General features: G+C 31.7%; 1 protein-coding gene across 1 annotated transcript; it reads left to right on the forward strand.

Moving 5' to 3' along the window:
* Positions 1 to 339: 339 nt before the first annotated feature.
* cir1 (corepressor interacting with RBPJ, CIR1) lies at positions 340 to 15,724 on the forward strand. Its single transcript, XM_056465399.1, has 10 exons — positions 340 to 500; positions 1,194 to 1,288; positions 2,569 to 2,642; positions 3,147 to 3,160; positions 3,994 to 4,046; positions 4,150 to 4,198; positions 4,751 to 4,868; positions 9,474 to 9,580; positions 10,347 to 10,432; positions 11,928 to 15,724. Exons 1-10 carry the CDS (start codon positions 429 to 431, stop codon positions 12,352 to 12,354), a joined length of 1,095 nt encoding a protein of 364 aa, XP_056321374.1. The 5' UTR covers positions 340 to 428; the 3' UTR covers positions 12,355 to 15,724.
* Positions 15,725 to 16,751: the final 1,027 nt, after the last annotated feature.

Raw genomic sequence — 16,751 nt, forward strand, 5'->3', positions numbered from 1 at the left:
ATGAATAAATATGCAAATAAGTAAATTATATATATGCAGGAATTTGTGTTTTTATATGTATTTATTTATTTATTTGCATAATTATTTATTGTTTTATTTATGCAGGCATTTGAGGGTTTATCAATTAATATATTTATTTATTTGCACATTTATTCAGTTGTTTATTATTTTTGCAGGTTTTGTCCTCCATAGAAAAAGGTCATAATAAGCTTTAAGAAAGTTATTATTCATTTTATTATTAATAAGTTTAAGAGATTCACTCTTTTACAAAAAAAAAAACAAACCAAAAAATAACATAAATGATCTTTTGAGCCACCGTCAGCATTGCGTCATAAAGAAACGCCGCTGTTGGTGTTATGATGTTATGTAGCCGAAAGCGCTAAGTTTAATTCTTAATAACACTTCGGTCGTATCGCTGGTGATCAAACATGGGGAAATCCTTTGCTAATTTCATGTGCAAGAAGGATTTCCATCCTGCATCAAAATCCAACATAAAGAAGGTGAGTGTCGGGAGTTTAAGCTAGCATGCTAATACTGCTCGAGTGTAAACATTAGGCTAACCTAGTTCAGATCGTATCATATTGTAGTAGTAATGATATCATAATTAAAATTTTTGCTAAATTAATTATATAAAGCAGTTATGGTCGTATATTTATTTGATTTTGTATGTTTGTTTGTGAGGGAATTGCCCAAAAAACTGCGATTCCAGCGTTACGGATGTGATATTTACAGGAAAGACTTAAAACATAAATTCATAGGGAATATGTGTGTTAACTGTATATTAAAACATAAGTTTATATTTTACCAAAAAACAAACCACATGTTTACAATCTGTAAACGTGTTTTATATTTTGATTGGCATTATTTCATTATTTTTACTTCATTGTTTTTGTTGTTATTGTTAAATTCTTTTAAAGCTATTGGCTACTAATATGATTTCCCTATTTAGAATTGACAATTATTACATTTCCAAAGTCCGAATGTGTGAATATAAAACCAACTTTACCCCAATTGAAATTCGCACTTCTTGTGTGACTTTGGAAAATCAAATAAAATTGTTGGAAAACGTTGACATTGAGTATCGTTAAGTAAACTACAAAGTAAAAGTCTTTACGTTGTAAAGGTAAGGTTGGCAGTTTGCTTGGAACTATTTATTATTATTGCTTTTCATTACTTTTTGTTGTTGTTATCAGGTATGGATCGCAGAACAGAAGTTGACCTTCGAGAAGAAGCAGCAGGAGGAGCTGATGCAGGCGTATGTGAAGGAGCAGGAGACCTACAACAACAGGTAGAAAAACAAATGTGCTGGAAAAGCATTTAAATCAAGGTCTTTCCGATGTCACAGACCCCCAAATATGACCTATCTTATTCATTAAGCACACACACAGGGTTTCCACGGGTCTATTTCAGCTGAAATTGTCCAGTTTTCCAGACATCGAAAGTAGAGTAATTGTAAATCTATATTTTTTTGTCAGAGTCATGGACAATTAGGGATTTTTGTGTTGCCATTCGTTTTCCTTCAAGAAAATTGAGAATATTTTCCATTGGCTTAGTTCCTTATATATCAGGGGTCGCCACAGTGGAATGAACCGCCAACTTATCCAGGAAATGTTTTAGGCAGAGGATGCCCTTCCAGCCCAACCCAGTACTGGGAAACACCCATGCACTCTTGCATTCACACACACTCACTACGGCCAATTTTGCTTATAGTGCATATGTTTGGACTATGGGGGAAATTGGAGCATCCAGAGGAAACCCACACCAACACGGGGAGAACATGCAAACTCCACACAGAAATGACAACTGACCCAGCTGGGACTCAAACTGCATCACAGACATCAATATTTTTGCGATTTATAAAAAATGAATCACTTTCTGGCCATCTAATATTAGGCATGGATATATATTGCGATTGTGATTGTCGAAATTAGTTGACTGCTAAGCCTCCAGTAGAGTTTGATAGAGCACTCGGGCCCAGAAGCTGCTTCACGTGATGTTACACATAACAAGTGATACTGTCTCTGGCTGTTTTGTTTATTTCAACCAGTCCCTGAATATTGCAGTAAAAGTGTCTGATTATTGCAGCCTTAAATATGAGATTTTGCTTCAATGTTTCTGGCATTTGTTGTGTCGTTTGGCTGTGGAAAGATACGCAAATGTACACTTAGTTCTTCTTTATCTTTTTGATGCCAAGAACCGCTGGTCTCTGTCCTTTATATAAAGGGAACACTGAGAGAAATAGAGAGAGAGAGTTTGTCTTGTAACCATATAAAGCAAACAAATATGTTAGAAAGATCATATTAAAATGTCAATTTTTAGTGTTACACATTGAATTTTGTATATATTGTTAATATAATGAATATTTATTCTTTATAGGTCATGGAAATTCACGAATATGGATTATGAATAGATCATTACGCTTTTGAAATCATTTTAATGTCTGCCTTGGTGTGTTACTCCATAAATGTTTATATATATATATATATATATATGTATATATATATATATATATCTCAGGGATCTGCCTGTAGTAGATTGATAAAATGATTTGTGTGTTTTATTTTCCAGACTGCTGATGGGAGATGATCGTGTGAAAAATGGCCTTAATTTTATGTATGAAGCACCTCCAGGAGCATCTAAAGGTTAGAGACTTGCGTTTCAACACTTTTTTTTTTTGTGGTGGTGGCTCATCCAAAATAATAGCTGGTTTTGGCATAATGTATGTATCTGTACTGTTTATATTTGTTATGCATATATGAATACACACACTCCCAAACACACACAATATGAATATTAATTAATTATTAATATTAGATAGATAGATAGATAGATAGATAGATAGATAGATAGATAGATAGATAGATAGATAGATAGATAGATAGATAGATAGATAGATAGATAGATAGATAGATAGATAGATAGATAGATAGATTAATAATACACACACATATGTTATGTCAAAACAAACTTTTATTTTGGATGCGATTAATCTTTGCTCAGCACTACGTTTTTATTTTTTTATTTCTGTAACAAAAAAGTTATTAAATGTACTATAACTGATAACTGATTTGATGTATACCTTAAACGTTTTTCTTTTTTGTGTTTTTTTCTTTTTGTTTGTTTTTGTCATCACTAACATCCTGCAGAGGAGACTAAAGAGGTAATGTCCATTTATTTACATGACAACATGACAAATGAAGGAAAATAATAAATATTATAATAAAAATAATAACTTTTATTTGTAAAGCGCTTTTTCAAAACCTAGAATGTTATAACAAATAACAACAGCAAAACAAAACACACACACGCATACACGCACGCACGCACACACACACACACACACACACACACACACACACACACACACACACACACTAAAATACAAGGATTCAATACAGAGAAATAATATACCATAATAATAATAATATAAGACTAATATAAGATTAACATAATAATAATAATAATATATCACATTCGAACAATCAAAAATTCAAGGATTCAATATTAAAAAGATGAAAAAAAGAGAACATTTTTAAGGCGGCTAATAAGATTGACCTGAACAATGTTTCAAAATAATAATAATAAAAATAATTTTATTCCAGCCAAACTAAAAGAAATAATACTTTCTCCAGAAGAAGAAAAAATATTAGGAAAATGTATCAAATATAACTCTAATGCAAACTTTTTTTTTTATTGATTTTGTTACCAATAAACTGTTCCATTAAAAAAAAATAAAATAAATAATATATATATAATATATAATATATATATATATATATATATATATATATATATATATATATATATATATATATATATATATATATATATAATATTATAATATATAATAATAATATATATATATAAATAAAATGCTTTTTCGGACTTTTACTTTACTGATCATGTTTTATAGTGATAAAAAAGGCATTTTTATTGTTACATTCTGTGACGTAACATGACTTTTCATGCTTCTTTTTTGCTGTTCATCTTTAGGGAGGAGAATCAGATTACAAGTTTGAGTGGCAGAAAGGGGCTCCTCGTGAAAAGTACGTTCATAAATAAATAAATGAATGCACAATGCTTTACCTCAAACTCCACATTCACTCTACACTATGTATTTCTTACTGGTATTATATTCCCTTTCCTTAGGTATGCGAAGGATGACATGAATATTCGAGATCAGCCTTTTGGCATTCAGGTGACTTTGCAATCAGAAATGTATATGAGCAATTATTGCAGTAACACTTTGATTTAAGTACCAATTATTAATTATCACATGTAATTTAAGGTTTTATAACAAGAAACGCATTAGATTGTGTAGGAGTTGTACGCTCAATTCATTTGACCCAAAGGTTAACACATATATATTTTTGATTATTCATGCTGAATGTAATTTTCTCCATAATTAGCATACTTTTAACTGTTAAACTTTTTAAAAGAAACGTTATGCTTGGAGGGTATACAACTAGAATTTGCTTGTTTATTTAAAATATGTGACTAAGAAATAACTAAATAAAATTTTGTTTGGATGAAGCAAGTAAAAACTCTTTTCCTTAGCATTTAAAAGTCATATATCTTACTCACAATGGTCTTAAAAATCTTAAATTGACTTGGCGAAACCTGTAAAACCCTTAGTTAATGGAAAAATCTTTGTTTATAGTGAGAATTGTGCCTTATAATGAAGTGTAAATGTTATTTGGTCGTCCACAAATGTGTAATGTGTTATTTTGTGGCTCTTCAATGGCTGTAGGTGCGAAACGTGCGCTGTATTAAGTGTCATAACTGGGGTCATGTGAACACTGACCGCGAGTGTCCGCTGTTCGGCCTGTCGGGGATCAATGCCAGCTCCATGGCAGGAGATGAAGCAGGTACAGTGATTTTTCTTTATACACTTGAAGTCACAATTAGTAGCTCTCCTGTGAAATGTATCAAATATTTCCCAAATTATGTTTAACAGAGCAAGGAATTTTTCACAATATTTCCTATAATATTTTTTCTTCTGGAGAAAGTCTTATTTGTTTTATTTTGGCGAGAATAAAAGCAGTTTTTAAATTTTTTGAGGCATTTTAAGGTTAATATTTTTAACCCCCTGAAGCAATATTTGTTTTGGATTTTCTCCAGAACAAGCCACTGTTATACAATGACTTGCCTAATTACCCTAACTTTAACCTAGTTAAGCCTTTAAATGTCACTTTAAGCTGAATACTAGTATCCTGAAAAATATCTAGTCTAATATTATTTACTGTCATCATGACAAAGATAAAAAGAAATCTGTTATTAGAAATGAGTTATTAAAACTATTATGATTAGAAATATGTTGAAGAAATCTTCTGTTCATTAAACAGAAATATTCAGGGGGGCTAATAATTTTGACTTCAGCTGAACATTACATGATTTAAAATGTCCCACTGCATGTTCATTGAGAGTTAGCTCTGCAGTAGAGCTGATATGCACTATTAGACCTGAAGGTGGCGCCGCTGTCTAATAATACAACAATAAATTCTGTAATACCTGCAGGAATTGTTCATCTGGGTTATTTGAGACAGTCATCTGTGACTGAACATGAAATAAGTATTGAACATTGAATGTTTTTCTCAGAAAACATACACAAGAAAATCAAGCTGTAGAATGGCCCAGCCAATCACCTGACTTAAATCCAATAGAAAATACAAACTAAAAATCAGATTTGATTGATCACACAGAAACAGATTTTTATTTTGGTGCTTGCCCTAAAAGTAGCCCTATACACTGGCTCAACTTCACATTTACTGAAGAGTATGCGGGTTCAAGTTTCAAGGTTTGTCTTTGCCTGAACAGTTGACTGAAACTGCTATTACACCTCTCACAGAGTGAAATAAAAACACTGTAAAATGTTTAATGTAAAAAATCAACAGAGACAAACTGCCTGAAATGTTCTATTTTATCAAAATGTCATGAAGTTTTTCTGTAGCTAAAATTAAAATAGTTTTGACCAAAACAAAAAAAAAAGTTACCAAAAGGCCTGATGTATCAGTATGATACATAGTAAATTTATGAAAACATGTAAATGATATAAAAAAAGATCTTGATAAAAGGATTAATAAACATTTCAGTTCCAAAAAAGGTGAATATTCTGTTTGCTCATGTGCCAGTTTTAACAGGTTTGAGAATCGTTATAATCAAGTATATAAAATACTTTACAGTATATAGCCTCACACCCAGCACACTACCTGTTCGAACTGTTACCGTCTGGTCGGCGCTTCAGAGCACCGAGCACAAAAACAGCCAGACGCAGGAAAAGTTTCTTTCCTCAGGCTGTCTACCTTATGAACAGTTAAATATTCCCCTACTGTGCAATAAATATGTGCAATACTTTCTCATACGCACTTGTACACAGCACCTTATATCAATATACAATGCAATACCTTCTACATTCGCACTTGTACACTTATAACCTGTATATTTATAACAATCTGTACACACAACTCAACATCCAGATTTCTTGACTAACCACATCTGTTTAATGTTTATCTTTTTTTATTTCAGATTTATTTTGTGTTGTCACTTTATGTACACTGGAAGCTTCTATAGCCAAAACAAATTCCTTGTGTGTGTGAAGTACACTTGGCAATAAAACTGAATCTGATAAAATTCATATAGGGAAATTTTTTAATCCAAATATTATTTTCTATTTTATCTGAATTATATTCAGGTCTGCACTTACATAAACATACATTTTGTGTGCTCCCTCTTATTGTGGCAAAATAATTAATTAATTAATAATGAATCATAATAAATAAAGAACATTTTTCAGATTATTCTTATAGCTTTTCACTGTATGTATGATTTCACAGTTTATTTTGATAAAATATTAATAAATCTAAATAGTTACATGTACATGAACTTAATTTCACGCTTGGCTGTGTAACTGCATGTTACTGTTTTAAATTATTTTGAGTTCAAACGTGTGCGCCAACAAATGCAACGCTAAACCCTCTCGTTTTTACACATTGCTGGTAAGCAGTATCCCCATAATGTTATTTAATTCAAATAAAGGATCAACCAATTAATCTGCCATGACGGTCTCTACAATGATCCTGGATGATCCTTTTCTTTTTTGGTGCGGGGCACGCTGCGTCTATTTCTCCCAAAAAACACTTGAAATACTGATTCATCTGAGCACAGTACACGTATCCACTGTGTGATGGTCCATCCCAGATGTCTACGAGAGAAGTTGACGACACTTCTGGACACTGTTAACATAGGGCTTCCTTTTGGCACAGTACAGTTTTCACTGGCATTTGTGGATGTAGCTAAATATTGTGGTACTTGACAAAGGTTTGCCGAAGTAGTCCTGAGCTCATGTGGTGATATGGCTTATAGATGAATGAGGATTCTTGATGCAGATCCACCATTGGAGATCACGGTTGTTCAGCTTAGGCTTGCGCCCTTGTCCTTTACGCACTGAAATTCCTCCTTTTAATGATGCTCTGCACTGCTAAAGGTGAAATATCCAAATGACTTCCTATCTTTCTTTGAGGAACATTGTTTTTAAACATTTAAGTCATTTTATTATGTATTTGTTGGCAAATTGGCAATCATCGGCCCATCTATGCTCCTGAAGGACTAGACCTTTTATTTATATAATCACTGTTATTTGTACTTTTTTTACTTATTGTTTTTATTAATTTATTATCATTATTTAAATATTTATTTATTTAAAAATATATATATATTTATTTTGAGCAAAACCACGACCGCTGTCAGTTGAAATTATTTATTGTTATTGTTATTTTATAGCCATTATCTACACACAATATGAATTCCCAATTATAAAAAATACTACAAGCTGTAAAATACTATTCATGAAAATACTTAAATCACAGACAGATCCAAATGCTCAAGGCAAGCGGGCTGCATTCCACACCAGATCAGCTGGATGACGTGTAATGTCTTCGACAGCACCTGTAGTCCCATTTAGCAACTTGATAGCTAACGTCTTTTTAAAGAAGCGCAACCGATTTAAAACATCAAGAGTGTGATGTAACTGATGTGTTTTATGTCGTAGAATGAAACGTGAACGTATCTTGAGTTTGGGTTAGCCACAAACCTTATTTAAGCGATTTAACTGAAATCCCATTGAAAAAAACCCATTAACTTTGGGACGAGGGAACTGGAACTGCTAAAAATGCTAACTCGCTTCCGGGTTTTTGCATACAAATTGACGTCATAGTTCCTCCACTCTATTCACCTTATTCTCCGCGTACGAGTGGGCGCAGCCATTTGAATCATTCTGGCTCGAAACTTCCGGTCTCATTCACTTCCATTCATTTTTAAACGTTAAAAACAGCTCGTTTTGCTGCTTGGTGTTGCAAACTGATATTTTCTTATTATATTATTCTACTTTGTCTGTATTGTCATGCAAACACTTGTTTGTAGCGTAAGTAGTTTGACCGTTTTTTGCCGTTTATAATTTCTAGTCATTTCTCCTATAGGCAACTGAATCGGAAGTTCTAAAACAATCGCAAAAACACACGCACTTCCGCATTGAAGAATAAGGTCAATATCCAGCTGTAACGGATCAATACAATGGTCAACGGAGGAGGAGGGGTGGTATATTTTTTTTATTTAATAAAATACAATATTATACTCGTATAAAAGGCAAAATAAAAATTTTTAACAAAAAATATTTATTTATTTTTAATATTAGAAACTTTTAATAAGGATAATTTCAACAATTGTTTTGGCACAATGGCGCCCCCCATGTGTGGCCCCCCTATATGGCGCACCCCCTTTTTGCGCCCCTGGCCCTTTACGAACCAAACATCAATGCTCAGCCTGATCTCACGAGAAAACGTAAGTATTTTACGTTTTGACAGTTTACTGGCTAATTCGTACAGTCGTACGAAATTGTACGATTTTAAAAAGGAGGCGTGGCACCTAACCCCACCCCTAAACCCAACCGTCATTGGCAAATGAGCAAATCGTACTAAATTGTACGAATTAGATGGTACGAATTCGTACGAATTAGCCACTAAATCAAAAAGTTACGAATTGCCGTGAGATTGTGTTGCAATGCTACATTTCTGAACCTTCATAACACAAAAGAAAATGTTTTGAAGACATTTGGCAACCAAACCACATTGAAACATAGCGATGCTTGTACAGTAGTAGTGTAAACTTTCAAATAGTTTTCTCCCCAGTCAGTCTGTGTAGTTTTGTCCTCTATATCCTGACCTGTAAGTAGATCAATGTGGAGTCCCTACAGAAATATGTATGTTTCTGACAGACATCACTGTTGTGTTGGTGGAAAATGCTGTTATTTGTGTTTTGATTGGTTGAAAGCTGTAATACTGTCCAGCTGAGAGACGAGAGAGTTGATTTGTCTTTGTGTGTGTTTGTGTTAACCCAGCGCTAGTGTACATGTCTTGGAGGGGGGTGCGCGGAGGGGGCGCATATTATTTGTTCTGAAAGAGTGATTTTTGTCCTAACAGGTCCGTCGATGCACCCCTCCGAGTTAATGGCGGAGATGCGAAACAGTGGCTTTACGCTGAAGAAATGTGTCCTTGGGAGGAGCAGCACCATGAGTGATCCGGCACAGGTAATCTGCACAAATATCAGCCATCATATCCATGTCTGGAGCTCAGCATGTGTTGCTGGAACACCTCGGATTATTGAGCGGGTGATTTCTTCGAGAGGTCGACTGAAGCTCATGAGAACAATGACTACAATTACAACACATTTTACAGTGCTAGTGGTAGGAATCTTTAGGAAGTTCATGATCTGATTCTGGGAGTCACAATTCGATTGCAAAACGATTCTTGGACTATATGATTTGGCTGTACAAATGCATCTTTCCAACTTTACATTTGAACCAGGATTTGAGTTTCTACACTTTTGTATGACAGGAATATATATATATATATATATATATATATATATATATATATATATATATATATATATATATATATATATATATATATTATTTTTTTTTATTTTATTTATTTATTTTATTTATTTATTTATTTTTTCTGATATGGGTTAATATATATAAATATTTATTTTATATATATATATATATATATATATATATATATATATATATATATATATATATATATATATATATATATATATATATATATGTATGTATGTATGTATGTATGTATGTGTATATATATATATGTATGTGTATATATATATATATGTATGTATATATATATATATGTATGTATATGTATAAGTTGACGATGTTTCTGGACACTGTTAACATAGGGCTTCCTTTTGGCACAGTACAGTTTTCACTGGCATTTGTGGATGTGTGCGTGTGTGTGTTTACTGATGTGTGTGTTTTTCTGCATCAGGACTTTGTGGCCAGCGAGGAGGAAGAAGATCCTGAGGTGGAGTTCCTGAAGTCTCTGTCCACCAAACAGAAGCAGAAACTGCTCAGGTATTGTTCGGGATTTCTTACTATGTGGTCATTATCTAACTGCTGCTTTTGTAAATGGCTGTAAAGAAATAATGATGTGTTTAATTCTAATATTAATATTAGCTTGGGTGGGGGGGTCTGTATTAATATTTTTATGCGTAAAAAACAATAGGGAATTTTTAGGAATCTTAATAATGAAAGTTTAATCTTGTATTATTATTATTATTTACTTTGTTATTTTACTTTATTTAACTTTTAATATTTTATTTTATTGTATTTTATTTAATGTATTTTTTACATTATTTTACTTCATTGTAAATTACTTTTATTATATTGTTGTATTTTATTTTACTTAATTTAATTTTTTTATTTATTATTATTATTATTTATTCATTCATAAATTTTGTTTTCGCTTTAGTCCCTTTATTAATTGGGGGTTGCACAGCAGAATGAACCGCCAACTTATCCAGCATGTTTTACACAGCGGATGCCCTTCTAGCCACAATTTGTTATTTTTATTATTATTATTTTACGTATTTCAATGAATAAGAGTAAAAAGACCAATTTTTTAAAAATAATCTAATTAATTACTGTAATAAAATTTATATTTGTATGGTTAAATAACAATTTTTTTTTTCATTTCGTTATATTGTTTTTACTTTATTTTACTTTGCTTTTACTTTATTTTTATTTTTGCTATTTTTTTATTGTACTTTATTCAATTAATTAATTTTTTTTACTTCATTTTACTTTTTATTTTATTATTTTATTTTACTTTTTTATTTTTATTATTGCTGTATTTTTTTTTATTTATATATGTGTTTATTTGAGCATTTATGTATTATTTTACATATTTTAATGCCCTGTATTTGAATAAACTAAATTGTCCGTAGTGTATGAGTGTAAACGAGTGTGTATGGATGTTTCCCAGTACTGGGTTGCAGCTGGAAGGGAATCCACTGTGTAAAACATGCTGGATAAGTTGGCGGTTCATTCCGCTGTGGCGACCCCTGATAAATAAAGTGACTAAGCAGAAGGAATATGAATGAATGAACATGAGCACGTTTATTTTAATTTATTCTTTTTTTTTTAGTTTATCGTTCCTTTTGTTTTGTTGCATTGTTTATTTTTTACTTTGCTTTTATTACTTTTTGCACTTTAATTTTATTTATTTAATTTTTACTTCATTTTATTTCATTTTTGTTTTATCATTTTATTGTACATTTTTATTTTTACTTCATTTGATTTTTAATATTTTTATATATTTATTTGAGTATTTACGTCACTTTACATATTTTAATGCGAAAACTCAATTTAAATGGGTTGACAAAATAAAACCTAAATTAAAACAAACTAACAAAAACTAAAACAAACAAAATCAAAACAGCAAATTTATAAATACCATCGTATTTCACATCAGAATCTTGGTTTAAATGGTTATCTTATGCCATCTTTTCACAATGCTAGATTTGGATCTAGTACTTAGAATCATCCTAATAATCTTAATCTGCTTTAGAAAACTGGACCGTCTGGAAAAGAAAAAAGACAAGAAGAAGAAGAGTAAAAAGAAGAGCAAAAAGAAGCAGAAAAAGAAATCGTCCAAGAGTTCGTCCAGCAGCTCATCGGACAGCAGCGACTCGGAGGACGAGAAACACTCCGGAAAAAAGGCCAAGAAGAAGAAGAGCAAGAAGAAAAGAGACTCGTCCAGTGACTCGGAGAGAGATTCCAAACACACACATCCGAAACACAGCAGTAGAGGAGAGAGAGAGAGTGGAGAGAGAGAGAGTAGAGAGAGGAGGAGAGAGAAAAGCAGGAGTCCGCATCGATGGAGGGATGAGAGGGAGAGAGGTAAGGAGAGATGCAGGAGCTCCAGCAGAGAGAGGGAGAGAGGAACGAGAGATCGGAGGGAGAGAGAGAGAGATGACAGGAGGAGGAGGGAGTAAAGGAGAGAGGGGTAGAAGTGATAGTAGAGATGCGGAGAGCACTGTAAAAACTTTTTAGTTAAATTTACTTTAAAGAGTGAGTAAACATGTTGCTTTTAAATTCAACCAGTTTACTCACTTATTTTAAGTAAAGTCAACTAATCGCTTTAAAGTAATATAAGTGAGTAAACCTGTTGCTTTTTTTCCAAGCGATTAGTTGGCAATACTTAAAATAGGTAACTTAAAGCTGTTGCTTTTAAAGCGATTAGTTGACAATACCTAAATTAAGTAACTTAAACCTATTGCTTTTAAATCGATTAGTTGATTTTACCTTAAATAAGTGACTTAAACCTATTGCTTTCTAAGCGATTAGTTGACATTACTCAAAATAAGTGACTTAAACCTATTGCTTTTATAACGATTGGTTGATTTTACTTACAAAAGTGAGTAAACCTGTTGCTTTTAAAGCGATTAGTTTACTTGGAATAAGTGAGTAAATCTGTTGCTTTTAAAGTAATTAGTTGAGTTTACTTAAAATAAGTGAGTAAACTAATGTAATTTAAAAGCAACAGGTTTCCTCACTTTTTTAAGTAAAGTCAACTAATTGTTTTAAAGCATCAAATAAGTGAGTAAATCTGTTGCTTTTAATGAGATTAGTTGAGTTTACTTAAAATAAGTGAGTAAACGCATTGTAACCTGGAACTTAACTTGAGAATTTAAGTAATTGAACCATGTGCATAATTCAAAAATTAAGACAACAACTTTACTAACTTTAAGTAAAGTCAACTAATCACTTTGAAAGCAGTAGGTTTACTCATTTAAGTCAACTAATTGTTTAAGAATAACAGGTTTACTCACTTATTTTAAGTAAACTAATCTCTTAAAATAAATGAGTAAACCTGCTGCTTTTATTACTTCACTTTAAAAGCAAAAGGTTTACAAATGTTTTTAAGTAAAATCAACTAATAGCTTTAAAACCAACAGGTTTACTAAATTGTTTAAGCAATTAGTTACCTTACTTTAAAAAAGGCAAGTAAACCTGTTGCTTTTAAAGCGATAAGTTTACTTAGAATAAGTGAGTAAGTCTGTTGCTTTGAAAAGTGATTAGTTGAGTTTACTTAAAATAAGTGAGTAAACTGGTGTAATTTAAAAGCAACAGGTTTGCTCACTTTTTAAGTAAAGTCAACTAATTGTTTTAAAGCATAAAATAAGTGAGTAAATCTGTTGCTTTTAATGAGATTAGTTGAGTTTACTGAAAATAAGTGAGTAATTGCATTATAACCTGGAACTTAACTTGAGAATTTAAGTAATTGAACCATGTGCATAATTTAAAAATTAAGACAACAACTTTACTAACTTTAAGTAAAGTCAACTAATCACTTCAAAAGCAGTAGGTTTACTCATTTTAAGTCAACTAATTGCTTTTACTCACTTATTTTAAGTAAACTAATCGCTTAAAATAAATGAGTAAACCTGATGCTTTTATTACTTAACTGTAAAAGCAAAAGGTTTACAAATGTATTTATGTAAAATCAACTAATAGCTTTAAAAGCCACAGGTTTACTAAATTGTTTAAGCAATTAGTTACCTTAAAATAAGCAAGTAAACCTGTTGTCTTGTTTAATTATGCAAATAGTTCATTTAGTTCAAATAGATAATTTCCAAGTTGCAATGGGTTTACTTAATTTTTAAGTCAGCTATAAATGTCGTTTTAAAAGCAAAAGGTTTACTCACTTATTTTAAGCGATTAGTTGGCTTTACTTAAAATAAATTAGTTAACCTGTTGCATTAAAACTATTAAGTAAATTAACTTTGTGCATAATTCTAAACAATTAAGTTAAACCAACTTGAATCAACTTAGTTACAACGGGTTTAAAAAATAAAGTCAACCTGTCGCTTTTAAATAATCACTTTTTGCAGTGGAGAGGGATTGAAAGTATCTGGATGTGAATGAACTGAAGCTCTCGGATTAAAGGAGGAATTAAAATGAAAGTTATGTCATCATTTGCTCACCTTAAAGGCACAGGTCAGCCAAAAATGAACATTTACTCAGCATTTACTTCACCCCATATGCTATAAAAAATATCTGTAAATCAGCAGGGTTTTTTATGATTTCTGATTTTTCCTCCCATTTATATGTGCTTTTGAATTGAATTCTGGGACTTTTATTTTTCCACCAACCACTTTTGATATTAAAAAGTTTGAAAACCTGACTTTTAATTGACATTTTAATAGTTTGAACGGATATACTGTCTGTGTTGGTGTTGCAAGTGATGGTACAAAACCTGGTAATGAACTGCTTGTACGCTTTCTGTTATTTTACAGATATTCTCTATTATTTCTTATACAATATATAATGTTCTAAACTATTAAAATGTCAATAGAAATCATGTTGTTAAATTGCGCAGTTGATTTCTTGACATTAAAAGTCAACAGAGCAAAGATCAACGTCACTTAATGCAATTTACAACATAAATAAACCAAAAAAAAAGTGAATCACGATGTACAGAAACTGCTATTTTTTACAGGTTGCTTTTGTGAGTTCCCTTATTTCTGTAGGATGCAAAAGAAGAAGTTTTGAAAAATGTTCAAAATCTACAAAACACTGTAACCCTTCCATATTGGGAAAACAAATATATTGAAGTCAGCGGTTACAGGTTTATCTTTGTGTTCAACCAGAATAAAGAAGTGGATTAAATGATGGCAGAAATTTTTGGCTTTGGGTTACCTATACCTTTAATGTCATTCTAAACACTATTTATATATATATATATGTATAATAAAACGTGTTATATAATATAAATGGTGTCTATCAAGCTCCAAAATGCCCTTAGTTCGACTCTTGCGCTATATTCCGTGTTGTTATTATTAGCATTATTATATTATAGTTGGCACTGAGAAAAGAAAATGGACGATTTTCAGTGCATAATGACTTTAGAAGTGTTCAGTTTGGCGCAGATTTAGCAGAGGACTTGGAACACAGACTAGATTTTTTTTTCTTCATCTGAGCTTGATAGATGACGCTAAACTGCGTTTTTACAGAAATTAAACCTTCTCTGTTTGACAGACTAAAGAAAGCCATGAGGGTTTGGAGTGACACGAGGGTTAGTAAATGATGACAGATGCACTGTTCGGGGTAAATCATTTTCTTTGGGACTCCTTCAATTGTGCTCCATTTAAAGGCCATTTCTCCAGAAGAGGGCGCCATGAGAGTGGAGGAACTGAACCTGTTATGAAATGATGTTTGATTCATTCTTTCAGTGTTTCAGCAAGCGGTGGTCCTCCTTGTTCTACACATCTTCTGTTTCTCTGAGAGTTTAGCTCCTTGTAAATGTAATTTTTGTTTGATTCTGACTCTACTGAAGGTTATAAATTCCACACATCATCTGAATGAATTATTTTGCAGTTTGTTCGTTTAATTTCATTAAACTATTATTTCTAAAGCTTCACCTTGAACGCGTTTCTGCTCTCTATGAATTAAAAAATGCCTTAATTGCGGCTGATATAATTGTGGACCATAACTTGATTCATTTGCAGCAAACATGGAATTTTATATTCAGTACACTGGGTTGTTATAACTTAACATTGGGTCAAATATTGACAAACCCATCCATTGGATTAAAATTTTAATTTTGGTTGGGATAGATTGGTAATATAATAATAATAGTCGTAATCCAACTTTGGGTTTGTCCACATTCGAGTCAACGCTTTTAGAAACCCATCCGTTTCTAAAATAATGTGAATTTGCCTATTTTTTAAGTTTTATTTTTAAAGCTGCAACCGAATAGTCATTGTTTTTATTTGATATCCACCTATTTAGCTGATAAACTAGTTAGTCGAATGTTGAAGTCTCGAGTAGTCAACGGAATAATTTATTTGTAGTTCTAGGTCAAAAATTGTAGGTTTGTTGTAAGTAAGCGTTGACTCGAATGTGAACAAACCCAAAGTTGGGTTACGACTATTATTATTATTATATTACCAATCTATCCCAACCAAAATTACAATTTTAACCCAACGGTTGGGTTTGTCAATATTTGACCCAATGTTAAGTTATAACAACCCAGTGTACTGAATATAAAATCCCCCCCCATGTTTGAACTGGTGATTTTCACGAGAGTTGACAACAACAACGCACTAATGCGTGAATGCCCAAGAGTTATACACTACAAATATATATATATATATATATATATATATATATATATATATATATATATATATATATATATATATATATATATATATATATATATAAAATTTTATAAATGTTAGATCCAACCTATCGCAAAATAACAGATTCTTAATTCATTATTATTTAACAGTATTCAAATACACCTCAACCTAGCATGGCGCTGATTTGTTTGCTGTCATTTTATTAGCCTATAGGTAAATAAACAATTACCTCACGTCACTGGAAA

The sequence above is a fragment of the Danio aesculapii genome, chromosome 9, assembly GCF_903798145.1.
Source record: "Danio aesculapii chromosome 9, fDanAes4.1, whole genome shotgun sequence".
Taxonomy (NCBI): domain Eukaryota; kingdom Metazoa; phylum Chordata; class Actinopteri; order Cypriniformes; family Danionidae; genus Danio; species Danio aesculapii.